This window comes from Moschus berezovskii, chromosome 7 (genome assembly GCF_049115385.1).
Source record: "Moschus berezovskii isolate FMDL1 chromosome 7, NW_MosBer_1.0, whole genome shotgun sequence".
NCBI classification, from domain to species: domain Eukaryota; kingdom Metazoa; phylum Chordata; class Mammalia; order Artiodactyla; family Moschidae; genus Moschus; species Moschus berezovskii.
Window position 1 is genome coordinate 113,486,364 of NC_142466.1, and position 22,467 is coordinate 113,508,830.

The 22,467-nt window shown below is 45.4% G+C and overlaps 1 protein-coding gene across 1 annotated transcript in view; it reads right to left on the bottom strand.

The window, feature by feature from the left end:
• The window catches only part of ASTN2 (astrotactin 2), a 1,049,203-nt gene that overhangs the window by 543,718 nt on the left and 483,018 nt on the right, over positions 1-22,467 (bottom strand). Inside the window, exons 8-10 of the mRNA XM_055427750.2 lie at positions 13,622-13,706; positions 12,713-12,787; positions 11,846-11,983 (exon numbers count right to left, since the gene is read on the bottom strand). Coding sequence (XP_055283725.2) covers positions 11,846-11,983; positions 12,713-12,787; positions 13,622-13,706 — 298 coding nt within the window. The remainder of the gene's footprint in view (positions 1-11,845; positions 11,984-12,712; positions 12,788-13,621; positions 13,707-22,467) is intronic.

The following is a 22,467-nucleotide window of genomic DNA, read 5'->3' on the forward strand; positions in this document are numbered from 1 at the left end:
TACTTTTATGTGTCTTTCTCCCTTCTCTCTTTCTTTCCCCACTGAAAGATCTGCAGTCCCATTTTAAGATCAGAAGTCCCATTTGAAAAGTGTTTAACTTCTAATGCAGATATAACAAGTCATTTCTCAGTTTCACTGTATCTGCAAAGCCTTCTATAATTCAACATCAAATATTTATTATTACATTTATTAAACTTTTAATAATTCAGCATCTCCTGCATGTAAGAGAGAAGCTTAGCTAACTGGTTCCCCTTTATCCAACCTGGGTCACTTCAATATTTATATTACAAAGTCTCCATTTGAGTTTCATTTAGCAGAGGCTGCGCTGTGGGCCGTCCACCTCAGCTGACAGTCGACGTCTGCCACAGCCTCCCCAGTGGCAAAGACTAACAGAAATCTGGTGCCGGACGGTGTTTGAGGAGATTTACCAAGGCTGGGCAGAAACACAGCCTAATAGACTTCACTTTTATTATGATCACTAAACTAAACTGGGGGAAAATATGCGACTCTGGGCTCACCGGCTGAGTGACAGCCAGCGAGGCTGGGAAGAGATGCGGGTGGAGAGCAGATCTACTTGGTGCGGAGGGTGAAGCTCTTTATGTCAACGCTGCTCAGAGGAGAAGACGGAAGGGAGCGGTGGTGTGGGCAAATTCCAACATCCAAATCCCACGAGTCCGTCTGTGAGTGCTAAACAGATGCCCGATGGCCCCCAAAGTCTCCCTGACCCCGTTTCATATTTCACCTTCCACTTGAGTGGAACAGACTTCCACACCCACTCAGGGGATTCAATGGTCAACAGAGATGAGGACAGACGGTCCAACGCATGGATCCCTCAGTCTCACGGAGAGCCCCCGGCATCGACAGCCTGGTTGTGCACAAGTCTGATGTGGACCCAGAAGTCCATGCTTGTGGCAGCTGTCCTGAGCGTGTCTGTGTTCAGTCATGTCCAACTCTTTGCAACTCATGGCCCCTCTGTCCATGAGATTTCCCAGGCAAGAACACTGGGGTGGATTGCCATTTCCTTCTCCAGGGGATCTTAGCCAACATTTACTAAGCACTCACCCTACAACGTGAGTTCAAATGCTGATTCTGCCACACACTGCCTGTAACCTGTTGGGTAACTGATTTCAACTTCTTGTGCCTCGGCTTCCTCTTCTATGAATGGTAGTAACTCCATCACTGAGTCGTTGCGGAGAAACCAGAAGTAATGCACCTAAAGTTTAGACAGGGCTTGATCCAAAATAAACGCTCAATGCATGTGAGCCATGATTATTTATGACTGTGGTGCTAAGAGTTTAAGTGTGTTATCTCATTCAATTGGCAAAAACATCCGAAGATACAAGAGCAATTATCATTCCCATTTGCAGTTAGGAAACCGAGGCTCACAAAGCTTAAATACATCGCCCGAGGTCAGCTGGTAAGTGGTAGAGATGGAATCAGAACTCGGGGAGTTTGATTCCAGAGCCTTCACTATTCCCTCTGCCCAAATCCCCCTTCTTCTGTGTTTCAAGCAGGTAAGTGAGCTGCCTATTGCAGTTCTCATGCCCTTTGGGAAAAGAATGTCTAACTGAGTAACTGGTGTGAAGGGGAAAGCACCTGGGTCCTGAGACTAGTAAGGGCTGCAGAAGCCCACCCATGTTTCAGCATCTCCCTGGGGAGGGAAGTAAGGTTCTTGGTTGCCTACCATGCAAACACACACACACAGAGGCACTCGTTTACAAAATCTGTTGAAGTTGAAGGGAAGTTAAAGGCGAGAAAGGTGAGTGCTACTTCTTGAGTATCTCTATCCATTATTAATCATAGCACACACGAGGAGACTGAGGCACACAGAAGTTATACAACGTGCCCACGGTCACACAGCCAGTAAGTGGCAGAACCAGGATTTGAGTCCGAAGACTCCTGAGTCAAGACTCCATGCTCCTCCTCTCTAGACATGAGGAGAGGGCATCCGGGGAACCAAACCACACAAGGCCTGCATCAAGGGCTCTGCTCACCTCAGGCTCTGCAGCCCTGGGCCTTCCTGTCCAGGTGTCACAGGTCCAGGTGTCACCTCCTGCCCTGGGGGAGCCTCATCGCTGCCTACCCCCCACACCCTGCTGCCCTGCTGCTCCGATCCCTCGCCTCTGCTGCTGAGGCCTTCGGTGATCAAGAGGAAAGCAGGGGCCCTTCTGGGTCTGCTTCCAGGCCACAAACTACATCTTTCATCACCTTAACCCAACTGGGTCAGATGATTACTTCCTTATTTGTACTAAAATGCTGTCTAGAACTTCCCACCCATAGAATACCAGTTACACATTAGGGTGTTGTACTAATTACTCTATGCACATTACGTTGATTCTAATAACAACTCTCTGAAGGAAATACAATTGTCTCTACTTTCTAGGTTCAGAAATGGAAGTTGGAAGAGATGAACTGACTTGGCCCAGGGAATTCAGGGAGCAATTGCAGTGTCAAGATTCATATCCAAATCTGTAGGAGTCCAAGAAAATCTCACTTTCCCACACCCTCTTCTCTTTCTGGTCCTTACATTTCCAGAGCCAGCCCAGTGTCTACCACACAGGGAAGAGTCTAGAGTGCTTTTGTTGAGGATTTCACCATAGAATGAATGGCCCAAGTTTCTAGAATCACACTGTACCTGACTAGGTGTATTGTACCAACCACACAGGAGCACCTGCTGGGGCCCTGGAGTGGTGAATACACTCTCCTTTACCATAAAGGAGGCTGAGCACCGAAAAACTGATGCTTTCAAATTGTGGTGCTGGAGAAGACTCTTGAGAGTCCCTTGGACAGCAAGGCGATTGAACCAGTCCATCCTAAAGGAAGTCAACCCTGAATACTCACTGGAAGGGCTGATGCTGAAGCCAAAGCCCCAATACTTCGGCCACCTGATGCTGGGAAAGAGTGAGGACAAGAGGAGAAGGGTATGATAGAGGATGAGATGGCTGGATGGCATCGCCGACTCAATGGACATGAGTCTGAGCGAACCCCAGGAGACAGTGAAGGGCAGGGAATCTGGTGTGCTGCAGCTCATGGGGTCATAAAGAGTCGGACATGACTTAGCGACTGAACAACAGCAAGTGCCCCCAGAACCTCTGCTGACTGTCTCAGCCAGGCATCCAGAGCTGAGGAAAGGGGGGGAGAGGGAGAAGGCAGTTTGAGGTTCTGTGCCGTCTCTTCTCACTGCATCCTCTGCCACGTGCCCCTTGGCATTACCTGCCAGACACAGTGGCCTGGAGCCTGGAAGCTCCCACATCAGGCATGTCGCTTCAAGACCCCATGTCTTGTCTACGGATCTGTGGGTTTCGCCTTTTTCATCGGTGCTGTTCAACGTCCATTCGCTGCCTGTCCTGATTCCCCTCATCCTCCCTGCAATCTCAGTCCACGTGGTAAAGGTGTCCCCCATCCTTGCTGGTTTGAGAGTGGGTCAGTGACCCAGATGTGCCTAATTTTAGTCATTTATTTGAGATATTGGTGTTAGTGTTAGTCGCCTAGTCATGTCTGACTCTGTGACTAAATAGGCTGTAGCCTGACAGGCTCCTCCGTCAATGAAATTCTCCAAGCAATAATACTGGAGTGGGTTGCCATTCCCTTCTTCCCAACCCAGGGGTTGAACCTGGGTCTCCTGTACTGCACCCAGGTTCTTTCCCATCTAAGGCATCAGGGAAGCTTTAACGTCACCAAGTATGACAAACAGAGGCGTCCTGGCCTAGAGGCGAGCACTGAGTCATAATCCAGACCTTCAGGACCCAAATCCTGGTTCGGCCACTTCTTGGCTAAGTGACTACGGGCAGCTCACATAGCCTCCCTGTGCCTCAGTTCCCTCATGCAGTCAATAAGGGTAGAGATGAAATGCGCTCATTTCAGCGAATGCTTGGGAAGTGCCAAACCAGGAGGGGCTCTCCTTGCTGTCCCTCAGCGCCAGGACTTTTGCTTAAATCAAAGGGAAACAGGGCATCTCTTTGCTCTGGCAATGCCTGGCTGAGGCTGTAAGCCTGGAGTTGCTGGTGAGAGCGTGCCCGACAACGACCTTAACACAGAGGAAGACAGAGGTGAGGGATGGGAGAGAGACAGAAACGCTGAGTCCCAGCAACATTATAGAGCCTATAAGTCCTGCTGGACTCAAAGCCGTTGCCACCCTGGAATTTTCAAGTTTTTCCATCCTTTGTGTTTTATGGAAGCCAGATGAGCCTTAACTTGTTTTACTGCCAGGATGCAAATATCAGGGGACACTAGAACCACCTGAGGAGTAGTTAAACCAGATTACTGCTTAAACGAGATTACAAGGCCCACCTCCGAAACATCTGATTCAGGTCTTGGTTGATGTATGCATTTCCTACGGCTGCTGGAACAAATCATCACAAATTGGGATGGCTTAAAACTATCAGAACTCCAAAATCAGTGTCACTAGGTATTCTTGCCTGGAGAATCCTGTGGACAGAGGAGCCTGATGGGCTGCTGTCCATAGGGTCACACAGAGTTGGACATGACTGAAGCGACTTGGCATGCATGCATACATTGGAGAAGGAAATGGCAACCCACTCCAGTGTTCTTGCCTGGAGAATCCCAGGGACAGAGGATCCTTGTGGGCTGCTGTCTATGGGGTCGCACAGAGTCGGACACAACTAAAGCAACTTAGCAGCAGCAGCAGGCCAAAGCCAAGGTGTTGGCAAGGCTGCACCCCACCCACCCACCCCCAGTCCCCAAGAGGTCCTGGAGAAGAAGATGCCCTGTGCCTCTCCCAGCTCCTGGTGGCTCCCAGCACTCCCTGCTGTGGTCTCATTCCAGTCCCAGATTTGCTCTTCATGTTGCCATCTCCTCTGTGTGAGTTACATTTCCTTCTACTCCCCGCCTATAAGGGTACTTGTAATGGTATTTGAGGCCCATCCAGATAATCTAGGATAATCAACTTTCTTTAAGATTCTTAACTAAATCCCAACTGCAAAGACCTTTTCCCAAATAAGGGAACATTTGCAGGTTCTAGGGATTAGAAATTGATCCAATCGGGGGTCACTGCCAATCTACCACAGATGGAGTCAGAGAACCCGCCTTTCTAACAAGTTTGTAGGTGATGCTGAGGATACTGGTCCATGGACCACACTTTGAGAACCAGTGGCCCTGCTAATGACATCCTGCTAAGACTTGGCAGTTTGGCTCAGAGGCCCTCTCCTCCATGAAGCGTTTCCTTTAACTTCCAGGTGAGTTAAACCACCTCCTTCCTTGGGTCCTTTCTCTGCCCTGAACTTTCGTTCTAACTTCTTCAACAGTCACAAAGTAGAACATGTTTCCTTTGCAATTTTGTCTCATTCAACACACCAAGATCTCTGTCTTAACATTTCTCTATCTTCAATACTTAGCCTGGCACATGCTAAGTGAAAGTGAAGGTGTTAGTCACTCAGTCGTGCCTGACTTTATAACTCCATGGACTGTAGACTGTCAGGATCCTCTGCCCATGGGTTTTTCCAGGCAAGAATACTAGAGTGGGTAGCCATTCCCTTCTCCAGGGGATCTTCCCAATCCAGGGATCGAACCCAGGTCTCCTGCATTACGGGTGGATTCTTTACTGTCTGAGCCACCAGGGAAGCCCAGAAACATCTAGCCAGTCTCCCCACAGGGAATCAAACCCCGGCCTCCCACATGACAGGCGCGGATTCTCACCACTATACTAATGAGGAGGCACAAGGTAGGTGTTAAATAAATTTTTAGTGCTTGAAAAAAAATTTTTTTTAGTGCTTGGAATTGAGAGGTCAAAAGAACAAGGAACTCTTCTAAATTCTATCGAGAACCAATTCAATGTGAAAATTGTCACCAAGTGAGCGATGCTGGTTTGCATTCTGATGTCCCATTATTCTTTCAGTGCTGTACGGGAATTAACAGTATTTCACCATTTCATTTTCATTGACTTGAGATCATAGAAAAATCACTGAGGGGCTCCAAAAGCTGGGCTTTGTGGATGATTATTATTCCAACCATAACAGCAACTCTTGCATCTCTCTTCTAAGAAGAATCAGCTCTCGGTTAAACTATGAAGAAGGCCCACTGTGTAGCAATAAGTGTTGTTTGCCACGCTTCTCTCCCCATGAGTATCTTTTATTTCATCTCTCAAGTCAAGTTTCTTATCCAGCGCTCCTCACTGCACCAGGCAACCCTTGAAAGCCGAGGTGGGCCTTATTCATCACTCTATTCCCATGGCGCCTGGCACAGCGCCTGGCACACAGGAGGGGCCCAGATAAGGTTTTCAGATTTGAAAGGAAATCTGCACGTAATTTAACTCGAGTTCGCTTCTCCCCCTTTGTAGCTGACATCATTAGTGTCTCGAATGCTAAAACTCTCATTCCCTGCAGCTTCCTGCTGGAACAGGCCGGAGAATGGGCGCTGTCCAGGGGAGAGTTCTTTTCTTTGGCCCTTCAACCCTTCAGACTTGAAAGCCATCCCTCCCACCTTAAATTACACACAGCCGAATCCTGTGCACAACTCAAGGTTAATTGCCAATGTTTCTCTCCTGCACATCATTTTCTAATTCCTTTGGTCAGGAATTTTTCCTTCATTTCCAATCCCAGGGCACTCTGTGTACACCACTTCAATTGTTCTGCAAATACCTCATATCCATAAAGCCACAGGACATACCATACTATACAAGATTTTATATATTCATTTAAATCTTCCTCAAGCCCCATGACAAAGGGGTTAATGCAAATTCTCAATACCAAGACCTTATTGATTTTAAGATGCACCATAGATTAGATGAAGCCTTTCAGCAAAAGAAAGAGAAAGAATTAAAAAGAGAATAGGAATACACTATACTATGCAACAATAACAACAAACATAATAACTAATGCTTCTAGAGAGTTCACCATGTGCTAGACTCAGTGATTTACAAGGATGGTGACTGCAGCCATGAAATTAAAAGATGCTTGCTCCTTGGAAGGAAAGCTATGACAACCTTAGACAGTGTATTAAAAAGCAGAGACATCACTTTTCTGACAAAGGTCCATATAATCAAAGCTATGGCTTTCCCAGTAGTCATGTATGGATGTGAGAGTTGGACCACAAAGAAGGCTGAGTGCTGAAGAATTGATGCTTTTGAATTGTGGTGTTGGAAAAGACTCTTGAGACTCCCTTGGACAGCAAGGAGATCCAACCAGCCAGTCCTAAAGGAAGTAACCCTGAAAGTTCTTTGGAAGGACTGATGTTGAAGGTGAGACTCCAATACTCTGGCCATCTGATGCAAAGAGCCAACTCACAGGAAAAGACCTTGCTGCTGCAAAAGATTCAGGGCAGGAGAAAAAGGGGATGACAGAGGATGAGATGGTTGGATGGCATTGCTGACTCAATGAACATGAGTTTGAGCAAACTCTCAGAGATGGTGAAGGACAGAGAAGCCTGGCATGCTGCTGTCGATGGGGTTGCAAAGAGTCAGACGCAGCTGAGCAACTGAACAACATGCCTTTTAATTCTCACCGCTCTCTTACCCAGCACAGAGAGTCTTCTACCCGTGTTATCCACAGGACCACCAGAGCTTCAGATAAGCTCTTGCAGCAAGCAAGTGGCAGACCTGGGACTGGAACTCAGGCAGTTCAGTTGGGCTCTACAGTCTATGCTTTTTGAAGAATGAACTACTTTACATAACAGACTTTATGTTTAATCAAAATATGTCATACATAGAGAAAAATGTGCAAGTTATATCTATACAGAAAGATGAATTTTTACAGAATGAAAACAGCCATATAACCACCACCTGGATTAAGAGATCAAATACTGCCAGCTTACCTCCCTTAAATCACGATGCCCTCCTTCACCCCAAGGTGACCCCTCTTTTATTTCTAATATCATAGTTTAGCCTTTACTGTTTTTGATCTTTATTTAACCATATTCATTTGTGCCTGGCTTCCATAATTCAGCCTTATATTTGTGAAATTCATCAGTGGAGATGTGTGCAAGGGTTGTATTCATTAATATTCAGCATTAAAAACATTCCCTTGTTTTGTTTTATCTATTTTTGTTGTTGTTGTTGTTGACAGGCATCTGCATTTTTTCCCCTAGTTTTTTGGCAGTACAAATGAATACTATTATTACTATTCTTGAACATATTATTTGTGGTCTTCCCAGATGGCACTGGTGGTAAAGAACCAGCCTGCCAATGCAGGAGACATAAAAGACATGGGTTCAATCCCTGGGTCAGGAAGATCCCTGGGAGAAGGGCATGGCAACCCACTCCAGTGTTCTTGCCTGGGGAATTCCATGGACAGAGGATCCTGGAGGGCTACAGTCCATAGGATCCAAAGAGTCGGACACGACTGAAGCATAGAGCATGCATTCACACACACACACACATCTATAGGATAAGTAGATGCTGAACTTTAATAGACAGCCCTGTAGATTTACCCAGTGGTCACACTAACTTACATCCCCACTATAAAGGTATGGGAGTTCCAGTTTTTCTATATCCTTACCAACATTTGTCATCATTTTTCTTTTAAATTTAGACACCCAGGTGAGTTGAGCTTGTACTTTTTGAGTCTAACTTCCTCTGTCTCTCCTAGAGTGAGATTCCATAAATTCATATCTGTCCATAAATTCCATAAATTCATATAAATTCAACTCTGTCACAGATTTAAAACCAAAACAAAAAAATCAAATAAGAAAGCAGCTTTAAATTTTCCCTCCCAATCCTATCGAAATGCTTATCTTTTCCTTCCTCACTCTGCTTTTTTTCCTTTAATCTCACAGTTGTGATTCTGTGGCATATTATTGGCTATCTATAATTATGATCTATTATTTATTAATTTCTAACATAGCATACGACTGAAACTTATTAATTCTTTAAACGCCTATGATATGCTTGCTTGGGCAATGTCATGTCAAACAAGGTTTATTAGTGAAGCTTGGAAAACTCAACCTACAGATTCTTTTGAGTGGTGATGATCGCAATCTTTCATCCACCCTTGCAATGAAACTGATGGTACGTGAGAAGAAAGATGACGGTAAGACTTAAAAGGCTGTCTGCAACTGCAAGCCCAGACAAAGACATGCAGGCACCCCAAACAAGATAATAATTTAGTGACCTAATCAAACTAACATTCTTCAAATATTTGAAGTATATTTTGAACATTCTTCAAAGGGTTGAGAAGGAAGACCCCAAACTGCAAAACAGTATCCTTTCTCCCATCCTGAGCAATTCTGATCTGGTCCCAACTTGATGAAGGCACACCCTCCGTGTAACCAGGCACAGCTTTCTTAGGTCAGAAACATGTAATTGTTATCGGTTCATGCCCTTTGAAGGTCTCACCCCCTTCAACTTACTACAGTATTCCTTTCAATTACATATAAAATTTTCCCTGAAATAAATTCTAGTCTATACTTTTCTCAATTTTGTTTTAGTATTTCCAAAGATGTTTTCAAGTCCTTGGAAGTTGATATTCTGGTCCTCTCCATGTCTGGCTTGCTGTTGAATGTAATAATTCAAATTGAAGGAGAAAAAGCAACTGAATTATCCTACAGACCGTGGTTACTCTCAGCAGTATGATATAGCTTGCAAACTTCCTGATTCTGCCTTCCCCACCATGACCAGTTTCTACTTGAGCTCTATTGCCAGAAGAATGAAATGCATCTAAAATTGATAAGCCTGTACTTTTGGAAGTATATTATGTACCAGTATTTACACATATTATTTAATCATTACAACAATTCTTAGGCGGTATTTCAATGAGATCAAGCCAGTCAACCCTAAAGGAAATCAACCCTGAATATTCACCGGAAGGACTGATGCTGAAGCTGAAGCTCCAATCCTTTGGCTGCCTGATGCGAAGGGCTGACTCACTGGAACAGACCCTGATGCTGGGAAAGACTGGGGGCAGGAGGAGAAGGGGACGACAGAGGATGAGATGGTTGGATGGCGTCATGGACTCAATGGACATGAGTCTGAGCAAACTTGGGGAGATAGTGAAGTACAGGAAAGCCTGGTGTGCTGCAACCTATGGGCTCACAGAGTCGGACACAACTGGACAACAACAACAATTTCAATGAAACAGTTAAGAATATGTGTTCAGGAGGTGGGGAGACGGGAGGCTGAAGTTTGGCTTCACCACTTCCTAGTGAAGGTATCACTTACATACCTCAGACTTTTTTCTTTTTAATTTGTAAAATAAAAATAATAATAGCATCATTTTGGGGGCTGATGTAAGAATATAATGAGATAACGCTAGTAAAGTGTTTAGGAATGATCAGTGGAGATGAGTTATTATTATTACTGCATATTGTGAGATAGGCACGATTACTATCCTCATTTTGCAAAGAGATGGAAAGTTAGTAAGTTGAACTTGACCAGGGTCATATAGCTCATCCATGGTAGAGAAGGGATTCCAAGTCAGACTTGGTCAACTCCAAAATGAGTGTTGAACCATCAGCCAGTCCAACATCTATAGCTTCAGTGAAACTACAAATTCAATGTCAACAGTACAGAACTCTGAGGAAGTCTGGTAGAGACCTTTCAGTTGATTTGAGACAAGATTATGGTAGAGACCTTTCAGTTGATTTGAGACAAGGTCACAAGGCCTCTTCAAGAAGAATCCTTCAACAAGATGCTCTTTTCTCCGTTTTTAAAATATGTAATACTGAGTAACCTTAGCACTGAAGGTTTACTGAAGGTTTACTGATGCTTTACTGAAGTTACACTGACCTCAGCTCTAACAAAAATGGAAACCATGATAACTTACCATGAATTAATTTGTATGTACATGAAACCATCTTAGTTTTTAGTAATTATTGCCTCATTTTCTAAGTGTTATCCCTTTAATTTTCTATCTTTTAAAAATTACTTCTCTGGAGAAACACCAATAAAAAATCACATTGTGTCCATCCCTTCATGAAAGGCTGAGAAGGTGAGTCTTCCTATCAAGATGCCATAGGCATCGATAGCATCTTAACTGAAAAGACAGCTGTGCAGTGGCAGAATAAAAACCACTGGAAGTGTAAGGCCATGCCTCCACGTTCCAGTTCAGGAGCTCATAAGCTGTACACAAACCAGTTCCAAAAGCAAAATCAGAGTCCATTTTTGCAACATTTAATGCTAGAATTCTTCAACTAATCAAATCAGGAGGGGTGTGGGTGGATAAAAACCTACACTAGAACGCTCCAGAATAGTGCTAGATTCAGATCTAAGATCACCTGCATAATTAAATCAATAAACATTTAGTAGATGTCCAATATGGACTGGGAACTGGGAATTAAACAGCTAAATAAGTTATTTTCTTTGACCTTGAGGGACTCACTACATAATAGCACAGAATGATAGGTAAGCAACTAATCAGAACACAGCAGAGTAAGTCTATAATGAAATTAACTACAAGGTACAAAATGTGGAAAGAAAGATGTAGTCTCCATCGTTTCATGAGTAAAGAGCAAATTCATTTGACCTGAACTTTTCTATCCTATTGATTAGCCCAAAGTCGGCTTCTAGTATCAGAGTCAAAAGAGAAAGCATTTCATCTTCCAATATTTTACCTTCACGACTTTTCAATATACTATTAAGTAATGGTCTTTTATAAGAGAAGACCATTAAAGATCCCAGAATGAGCTAGATAATGTGTTAACCTCTTTCATGTTTTATATAAGCCCCAAAGGAAAGTAATAATGTTGAAATACAGAGGCACCGAGGCCCCCCATGGAGGTCGATTTCAGGATTGTGGAGCATGGCACACTGGGTATGTTTCTTATATACCAACCAGGAAGCTGCCTGCTTTAACAGCATGAAGAGCAGTTTTCCACAGGAGTTCTGAGATCCTGAAAGAGAGGGCCTCCCAGGGCTCTAGGAAGCCCGTGGTATGGGCACTGGAGATGACTCCCCTACCTGACATCTGCGGGGTCTTCTGTCACGAGCACGTCAGTCTTGCAGCTGGCCAATGGGTTGATGGACAGCTCCACGGGTGGGACCACGAAGCTTTTGCTGACAGGAAGCCAGAGTCCTTGGCCCAAGCTGAAAGTAGACCTGCAATGTAAGAGTTTCCATTGGGGGACTCCCTGGGAAGCAGAGAAAAAAACAGGAAAAAGGGGCCCCTCCTCCCATTCCTTCTAGAACCTTCTCTAACTTCCACACCCAACTGAGTCACCTGCATGCTTCAAGGCTTGATGTTGGCCAACTTTGCCCAGACGTGGATGGTCATTTTCTCCCTGTATTAATCATTTAGCCTGTTCATTACTCTATATGGCTAGTCACGTTTTCCTGAGTTTAGATCCTGGTTCCTAATTAGCAGTGGGCTTTGTGAAAACAGGGACCATTTCAGCTCTGCTTTCCCAAGCAGGCCCGATAGTGAGCAGAAGGACCTAAAGTGACTGCTGGCAGTGGCAGTCTGCACAAAGGTGAAGAGTATGGACTCTGAATCAGTTTCAACCAAAATTTGATCCCCAGTTCTGCCACTTAATTTGCTGTATGTCTTCATCAGTTTAAGTACTGAAGTTTTCACACAAGATTTCATGGTAGTGGCAGGAAGAGATTCTATGGCTAGAGAATATTTTTAAACCACTGGGCTAGATAATCAGTAATGTCTCTTCCAGTTCAAGTATTTGAATCTATTAAGTCTAGATGCCAGAGAAATGGAAATCAGATTCCCATAGCAACCTGGACCACTGCATCCCAGAAATGCACAGGTTCAATTAGCTAAGGATGTATAACTATACCTCCCCATCAGACCGTTCCCCAACACAACTGTCAACTCACCTGAGGATCTTTTCGGGGGCTTGCTCCCCTGTCACCAGATCGTAGCCCCTCTCCAGTGTCGTGTATGGCCAGGGACTGTGGGAAAAAATTGAGAGAGGGAAAGAAAAAGAGATAAGAGATGGAATTAGTCAGAAGCGAATGTGATTCATATGTGGACACTGCTGAAGAATAGCTACAAATTATTGATTTTTGCAGAGGTAATGATTGGGTAAGTCTGTGGTGCTGGATAAGACTCTTGAGAGTCCCTTGGACTGCAAGGAGATCCAACCAGTCCATTCTAAAGGAGATCAATCCTGAGTGTTCATTGGAAGGACTGATGCTAAAGCTGAAACTCCAATACTTTGGCCACCTCATGCGACGAGTTGACTCACTGGAAAAGAGTCTGATGCTGGGAGGGACTGGGGGTGGGAGGAGACGGGGACGACAGAGAATGAGATGGCTGGATGTCATCACTGACTCGATGGACATGAGTCTGAGTGAACTCCAGGAGTTGGTGATGGACAGGGAGGCCTGGCGTGCTGTGATTCATGGGGTTGCAAAGAGTTGGACATGACTGAGCGACTGAACTGAACTAACTGAACTGAGTCTCCATTTCACAGAAGGCCTCAGCATTTCAAAGTCCTCTTTGTCCCTTTTGGAGTTTATGTATAAAATATGTGATTCTTCTCCTTCATTAGTCCACTCAAGAGAGTGTCCTTTGAATACTTATGGTTTGGGAGGGTGAGCTACACTTAGCATTTGTTCTCTAGAAGATCTGTCATCAGTCATGACCTTTAATACTAAAATGGGAATCAGTGGGAAATAGGATTCACTTCCCCAGGGACACAGCCATTGCAAAGGAAGCGTCCTCTGTGGGGGCAGTGGAGGACCCCGCAGTCGCTGTCTTGCCTGATGCTCTTTGCTACTCACCCTTCACTCTGCCCCCAGTCACTGCGTACACACAGGTGTCTGTGAACCGGGTCAGGGGCATAGCCTTCGTGACAGCTGCACTCTCCTGAAAGCCAAAAGAGGAAAGGAACTTGTGAAATCCTGCCTGCCCCAAACAGCCTTCTTTCCTGGTGTCCTTGTTTTCTTGGAAAATAAAGTGAGCCGCCTCGTCTTAGCAAAGGCCATGGAGAGAGAATGTTCTAGCCCACCTGCCACTGCGGTTAACAGAGTTCATTCGTTGTTCATTCACTCACTCATCCACTCAGCAAGCCCTGGCCAGCCTCCCCGCCGAGCTCTCTGCTCAGCACTGGGGGTGCAGAGGTCAAAGGTGCAAGCCAGGTGCTGAAGGAGCTCGTGACTTAATGAGACAGAGAGTGAGCAGGTGGCTACACACGGACGTCCTGTTTTCAAATATTTAAATTATGATAAAGTACTCTTGTGCTAAAACTGTAATCAGAAAATTGAATTCTCTCCACCTGAATGAACAATTCACATTCATTTATAAGCCCCAAATCAAATGCCACCTCTTCCAAATACAATACCTCTGATTTCCTCTTGTGGAAACATTGTTTCCATCTACCGTCTCCAGACTTTATTTTGTCGTGTTGTTGCTGGTCTTACTAGTTTTACTTGCCTCAGTCCCCACCACTCAGTTTCCCTCCTGTCCCCTTCCCTTCCATCTGCCAAACCATCCATCCATCCATGTATCCATGCGTTGTCCTTTTCTGGCCATGCCTTATACGTGGTTGGACACAGCCTCGCTAGCATCCGATGCTGCCCTAAGTATAGTTTCCCACTGGCCAAGTGCATTCTGGGCACACGTGTCCTGTTTCCCGATGCGTCTTCAGAGACAATTTCTGGAGGAGTCCTGCCTTTCTGCTACTGTCAGTCTTGCTTCACTGCTCACTCCTTAACGCTGGGGGAAAATGTTTTGATTCGATTAGTTGTTAGATTTTCCTAAGATGCAGTTGTAGAATGTTCCCAGATGCTTTACCAAAAATAGATTCTATTAAAAAAAGCTTGTGAAATACTGTACCACTCCTTAGAGCCAGTCAAGTATGACTGCAGTTCTTCAGTCCTACGGTCATTCTGGTTGGCTTGACCCAAGTATTTTCAAATCATGTTTCACGGAAACATCTAGCTTAATGTAGGAGATTCAGACTTTGAAACTTTTAGATTTTAATGTTCCTTAAGACATTTTATTTTGAAATCTCCTTAATAATAAAAACAATGAAGAGTAAACACTCAGATATTACACGCTAGAACTGAGGACACTGGAGAGCTCTGTCGCATTAAATCTGGTGGCCAGATAAATGGATTTTATGCAGTCCTCATTAAAAAAAATTCTCCTATCATCTTTGTTTCATTGACTAGGATCCTGAGACTGAGAGACGAGGTGCTAACAAGCTCATGCTTTTAACAACTTCGAGTCTTAGGAATCAGTTTTCTCAACCTTCTGCAATCAAAACAAAACATAGCAGTGAACTCTAAGCCAGGGTAACACAGGTTCTCTAACTATCACCCATTAACTCCTTTTGAAAAACTGTTTGCATTCATCAAATAGCCTTATTGTCTTCCCTGATTCATTATCAATGTTAGGCATTTGACCTTATACAAAGTATTCCGAGTGTTAATACTTTCATTCGTTTTATATACTCCAGTGCTGCTTAATCTTTGTATACTCAGCATCAGCAAGTATCTGGTAAACAGCCTGGGCTTCATAAGTGTTGGTTAAACTGAAAGGGTAGTAAGATATAACGTGGAGGAAAGAATGGATCAGAGGGAATATTCAAAATATTCAGAACAAGATTGTTGAAAGACAGCGGGAGAAGGAGAAATAGAGAAGAGACAGACGGATGCACCGCCCCTCTCCCCTGGACGCCTAGCAAGTGCGAGGAGGGTGCGGCCTGCAGGCAGGGGCGCGCTCTGTAATTCTCCCCTCCAGTAACACCCCCAGGGGCTTCCACTGAGTGCCCGTGCTGCAAGCATGTGCAACCTAATGGACTGACTGTTGCCGGAGGGAAGGAAAACAACGGAGGGAAAGAGCGGAGATCCTTGAGATTTGGATCAGAATAATCGACCCGAGGGGGAGGGGCAGGAGTCACTAATGATGTGTAAAAATGCAACAGTCCCTTCATGAAATATTCACCACTTTAAGCACGTCTAATATTAAAGATTAAAAGTCCTGGGATTTGTCCTCGAGACTCCCATGCCTGATTTATGATCTGCCACAAGCCACAGACTCCGTGATTCATAACAGGAGAGGCAAAGTGGTTACCTCTGGCACAGGGACGGGAAGTTGGGCAGGGGTGAGCCAGGAGCTGGTGGGGCAGGGGGCTCTTCTCCATGGAAGGGCTGAGGTTCCTGTCTCTCCTATCAGTGACTCGGGACAGGGCGCAGGCCATTTTTCCTCCCCTTCTCTCGTTTTGGGAATATTAGTGAGAATGAGAAACCTATACAGATAAAAAGGGCGCTGCCATATTTTTCGCTTTCCTTCGTGTGTGCTTACTAGGCAAGTTTCCCCTGCCTTGCAATGGATCATTAATTACTGTCGCTCATTATACAACAAATGTGTATTTTGCAAATGAGAAATATCCACGCTGGAGGCTGCCTGGAGAACAGGAAGTGAGCGAGAGGGAAAAGCAGGAGTGCTGGAGACACACAGGCCCCGGTTCCAATCCTCACTTTCTCTCTCCCCAGATGCATGGTCTTGGGGAAGAGGTCGCTTCACCATTTGGGTCTCAGTGAGAATGTCAGTTCAGCCAATCACTCGGAGCTGATGCAAGAAGAAACTGAAGGAGGGAAGTGTACAACTGATGGCTCAGGCAGATAGTGAGAAGATGCTCAATAAATTCATTTCCGCCTCTTTCCCTTCCAAGATGGCAACTAGCTTCTGACGTATGCTTGCACCTTAGCTAGGGATGCTGGATAGGTACCCTCCTCCATGCTGGGACTCAGTTTCCTCATCTGCAAAATGGAAGCTTGGAATAGATGTTCATCACTTCTGGGCACCAGGGAGAACCAGTCATTTACACTGCCTTTCCAAATTGCTCACCTCTAGCTTTCTGGATGGAGAAGGCAATGGCACCCCACTCCAGTACTCTTGCCTGGAAAATCCCATGGACGGAAGAGCCTGTAGGCTACAGTCCATGGAGTAGCAAAGAGTTGGACACTACTGAGCGACTTCACTTTCACTTTTCCCTTTCATGCATTGGAGAAGGCAATGGCACCCACTCCAGTACTCTTGCCTGGAGAATCCCAGGGACGGGGGAGCCTGGTGGGCTGCCGTCTATGGGGTCGCACAGAGTCGGACATGACTGAAGTGACTTAGCTGCAGCAGCAGCTTTCTGGACACTCCTTGTTTTAACCTTAACTTTGATCACTTTGAGCAGCTGGGCCGTGTGTCTCTGGCAGGATTTCCCTCAATGCCATGGGTATTGGTTTATTGACCTCCACCACTTCCCATTTTGCTGGCTCAGCGAACTCTCCACTATTCACAGTCAAGCATTACCTTCTTGAAATATGCAAGTCTCTGACAGCAGGACTTGAGGGTTAACCCCTTTCCTGGGTGCGTCCCAGCCTCGATCCTGCCTTTGCATCCAGGGTGGCCAGACTGCTGAAGGCCAGCTCTCCAGGGACACATGCCGACTTGCTTTTCCTGTTCTCACTGTGAACAGCCGGGCGCCCTGACACCTGTCACTACAGGAGATGCGCCTTGGAAAAACGGACGGCTGCCATCCAGCTCCCCACTGCACCCAGCATCTGCCTGGCACATACAGAAATCCAGGGGTACACTTCACAATGGAGATTCCAGGTGGCACAGTAGTAAAGGATCCACCTGCCAAGAAGGAGATGTGGGTTCAGTCCCTGGATCAGGAACACCCCCTGGAGAAGGAAATGGCAACCCACTCCAGCATTCCTGCCTGGGAAATCTCATGGCAGGAGGAGCCTGGTAGGCTACAGCCCATGGGGTCACAAAGAGCAGGATGCAACTTAGCAACTAAACAACAACAAATACTTCACAACAGTAATGCCTATGTCAAAGGGATAGGGACATTTTTTGCCTGTTTCTCCCACTAAACTAGGAGTCTCTTGATTGCAAAAACCTTTTCTTAATCATCTCCATATCCGAGTAGTTATATCACGTCTGATGAAGGGCTGGAGACTCATTTGCTGAATGGATGAGTGAATGACTGGATGAATTAGTGAATATATAAATAAATATACTGCAATTATCATGAATTCAGGCTGAATTCCTTTAGAATAATGATGATTTTGCTGAAGACTAGAAGAAGACTTTCTTACATCCATGACAGGTATTTGCTGAGGAAATGGAAAGGGCAAAAAAAGTTGATGAAATGGTTAAAACAGAATTTCTGTTTCACATCAGAACAGAATAGGCTCGTACAGCTCATCTAGTTCAAATCTTCCCAGCTTCACCTTTCAGATGGGGAAACTCGAGCTCAGAATGTGAAGACATTTAGCTAAATAAGTGGATTAGCCTCTTAATGAGTCACATTAGCACCCAGGACTCTTGGCTGTTACTCCAGCATCCTTTCCACTACACTGGTGCTCTCAATACTTAATACATCCAGCAACATTCTCCTGATTTTTTTTCCTTTATATGCCTTTGACATTTCTAAGTTTCCTATAATGAGAATGTATTACATTTAAAAACAGAAACTATTTTTTAAATATAATGATTTAAAGTATCCTGAACACATTAAAAACACGAACTTACACGTGACTGATAATGCAGACCTTAAAAAGGCTTAATCTCTCCATCAAAGTGGCTCCTATAAGGGAATTTGATTAGCGTATTTTCACAGCGCTCGTTAGTGTGGGGGTGTATATGCGCATGCGCACACGTGCTCAGTCGTGGCCAACTCTTTGCGACCCCATAGACTGTAGCCCTGAAATCAGGCTCTGTGTCCATAGAATTTTCCAGGTAAGAATACTGGAGCAGGTTGCCATTTCTTTCTTCAGGCGATCTTTCTGACCCAGTGATTGAACCCGTGTCTCTTTCATCTCCTGCATTGGCAGGTAGGTCCTTTTACCAGTTACTGGACGGGGGACCCTGGTGGACTTCTGTCTATGGGGTCACACAGAGTCGGACACGACTGAAGTGACTTAGCAGCAGCAGCAGCAGCAGCAGAGCCACTGTGGGCTACTTACTAGGACTCTTTACTATTGATCTTGTATTCCCATCTCTTGAAGAATTTTGTTGTGATCCACACAGTCAAAAGCTTTGGTGTAGTCAAATAAAGCAGAAGTAGATGTTTTTTGGAATTCTCTTTTTCTTATGATCCAACGGATGTTGGCAATTTGATCTCTGGTACTAAGGGTTAAAAAAGCAATCAGGTCATTATTCATAGGAGGAAATATAGGTCTGAGGTACATCAGACAGCTTTTGCTATACTGACGCTGTGTAACGAAACCCACAGAATTTTATTGTCAGTAACTCTAAGCAGTCTTCTGCTCTGCTCCACCTCTGGATGGACTGATCCAGCTGGGACTCAGCTGCACTTAGCGCCAAGTTCAGTTGCTTCCACTCTGCTCTGCATAACCCTCATCCTCCTTGGACCAGCCACTACTTGGAATGTGGTTTTCTCATGGCAAGAGGCAGGGATGTAAGAGAGCAAGGCCGGCCACAGCACATTCCAAACTTCATTCCATATTATGTCTTCTACCAACCCACTGGCCAGAGCAACTCTTGAGCCAAGCCTGAAGGCAGGGCAGGGATGAAATCTCACTTTTCTCACTACCAAGCATGCCAAGGATGTACATGCATAATAGTACTCTAGAGAGATGACAAGTTGACCATCATTCAGTCTACCATGGGAAAAAGGTTCCTGCAGCACCCCCTGATCTCCTATGCCTATGCCCTCTTCCACACTCGCTTAAACCACATCCTCTTAGAGAGAGCCACCACATGGCTTGGGAACGAGTCAGAGAGATCCTAGCCTTGGCTGTTTGCTCCTCTGTTCACAAGCTTGGCCAGTTTAGTCACCTTCTCTGAGCCTCCGCTTCATGTCACTTAAAGGAGTTAAATGGTATCTTCCTCCCAGCGTGTCATGGATGTCATAAGATGCTACAGAAAAACCCAACTGAACTTTGTGGCCAACCCTATACTTGGGTAAGGCTGGTACATAGTAGCTACTCAATTAACAGAAGGTCTGATGCATCCCTGAAGCTTATCACTATTACCTAGAAATCAACCCAATAACCCTTCATCACATGGGTAATATAATTCAATGCAATCACTATATAAAGTATCTACTTTTGAATAGGGGATATCTGGAAGAGTAATTCTGAACCTTTAGTGTTCTTGGAATTTTGGGAATCCTGACGCCACGGATGATTCTGGAAATGATCAGTGCAGGCAGTTGGAACGTGCGTCCTCTTCTCTAACCTGTGTATTCTCACTCATGAGAGTCGTCAAATTAAAGGCAGCTCCCCTTGCCTTGCCCTTGTGGTTATGTTTATTGTTATGATGTTTGTGATTAGAAACTTCACAGCAGGAGCCGGGAAGATCTGATTCTACGACCTTGGGCAAGTGACCAGATGAGTCTGAACTTCAGTTTCTTGATTTTACAGTGAGGCCAGAGAGCCTTCCTCCCGGTACGAGCCATGAGCGTGGTCTGCAAGATGACACGCGATGGCGTATGTCAAGCGTCTTCACCACCCCTAGCACAAAGCAGGCCCCCGGTCGTGTTATGCCCAGCCCCTGTCTCCCCCACCACATGCCTGGCCAGGTGACACAGAAGGGTAGACGCCCCAGGTGGCCCAGTGGGAGTCAGAACGGGGAAGGATGCCATGCACACTTGTTCTGAGGGCCCAGGGAAATGTCTTCTCAAGCTGCAGTGACAAGTAGAGTGAATGAGAAAATGAACAGCAGCCAGTGTCCCTGGCCTGTGATAAGTGATGACCGAGTCGGAAGCAAGTGAAAATGGAATCATAGGGGATGATAGGGTGGGAGGAAGGGAGCCAGCCAGCGGGGCAGGGTTAGGAAGCAGCTTTTACGCTCATCTGGCACTCTCATGGGTGGGGGACCAGCCCCTCTGGGCTGTGGGGTCTGGAGAAGATGGCACCCTCTGGCTGATGCCCTCATCAGCGCCTGTGTCCTTCTAGAAGGGGCTATAGGCGAGCACAAGATGTTTTTCATGGAACATGCGGACCAGCTTGGAGAGTATTTCATCCAAGCTGCCCCAAACATATGGATAAAGAAACTGAGGTTCCTTTGGCTTGGCAAAGGACACACCTTGAAATTGAGACCATCGTTCATCTAGAAAGCATTTATTCTTTCCATTAAAACAAGATGCTAAATTGGCCCCTCCTGTCTAGGATAAAAGGGGGCTTCCTTCCCTGGTGGCTCATCTGTAAAGAATCAGCCTGCAATGCAGGGGCCATTATTGATGGGCGTCTGTGTGTGTGTGTGTCTTCCCTCAACTTTTTGGCACTACAAATGAATGCTACTATTACTATCTGTGAATGCATTATTTATGCTGATCTAAACCTACAGGATGGACTTCCCCGGTGGCACTACGGGTAAAGAACCTGCCTGGCAACGCAGGAGATGTAAGACACATGGGTTCGATCCCCTGAGGAGGGCGTGGCAACCTACTCTAGTATTCTTGCCTGGAGAATCCCTATGGAAACAATAGCCTTGTGAGCTACAGTCCATAGAATCGCAAAGAGTCAGACATGACTGCAGCAACTTAGCACTCATGCACAGGTCCGGGGGGGAAAATTAACCAAACCAAACCAAAACAAGTGACATAGCTAATGATGTTTTCAGCAACAAGAAATATGCCACAGACTGCACCAAGGACTTCCCAAATGCATCACTGATCGTCCAGCAGAAAGGTGATACCAGCCTCATTACCAGTTAGGAAGCAAACTCAGAGCAGCGAAGCCACTTGATGAAGTTCATGCTTCTGTGTGGCAGATCCAGGACAAAGCAAGAGGATTTCAGGGTGCGCACTCTGAACCATTTCACCAGCCCACAGGCTTCATATGATGAGAATGAAAGTACTGTCAACTTAGAAGCAGTTTAGGAGAGCCCCACACAAGAGAAACTCAGATTGCTCACAATTGAGGGGTTCTGTTTTTCCCTACCCAAGAGAATTCATGTAACATAAAATGAGGACTCTATAAATGGGGCTTAAGAGACCTAAACAGTAAATATTTTAAAAATCAATACCACTCATCTATAGTCAATAATAAACCCTAGGCTGTTTATTTAGATGTGGGGGAATGAACCCGGGACCTCACACAGAGCAGAAGAGGCTCAGACATTACTTTGCTGACAAAGGTCCATCTAGTCAAAACTATGGTTTTTCCAGTAGTCATGTATGGATGTGAGAGCTGAACCATAAAGAAAGTTGAGTGCCGAAGAATTGATGCTTTTGAACTGTGGTGTTGGAGAAGACTCTTGAGAGTCCCCTGGACAGCAAGGAGATCCAACCAGTACATCCTAAAGGAAATCAGTCCTGGGTATTCATTGGAAGGACTGATGCTGAAGCTGAAACTCCAATCCTTTGGCTACCTGATGCAAAGAACTGACTCACTGGAAAAGACCTTGATGCTGGGAAAGATTGAGGGCAGAAAGATAAGGGGCACGACAGAGGATGGGATGGTTGGATGGCATCACCAACTCAATGGACTTGAGTTTGAGCGAACTCCAAGAGTTAGTGATGGACAGGGAAGCATGGCGTGCTGCAGTCCAAGGGGTTGCAAAGAGTAGGACACAACTGAGCGACTGAACTGAACTGAATCCACACAGCACCTGAATCCCACTAACCCTACGTCTTGTTTGTCACTTGAAG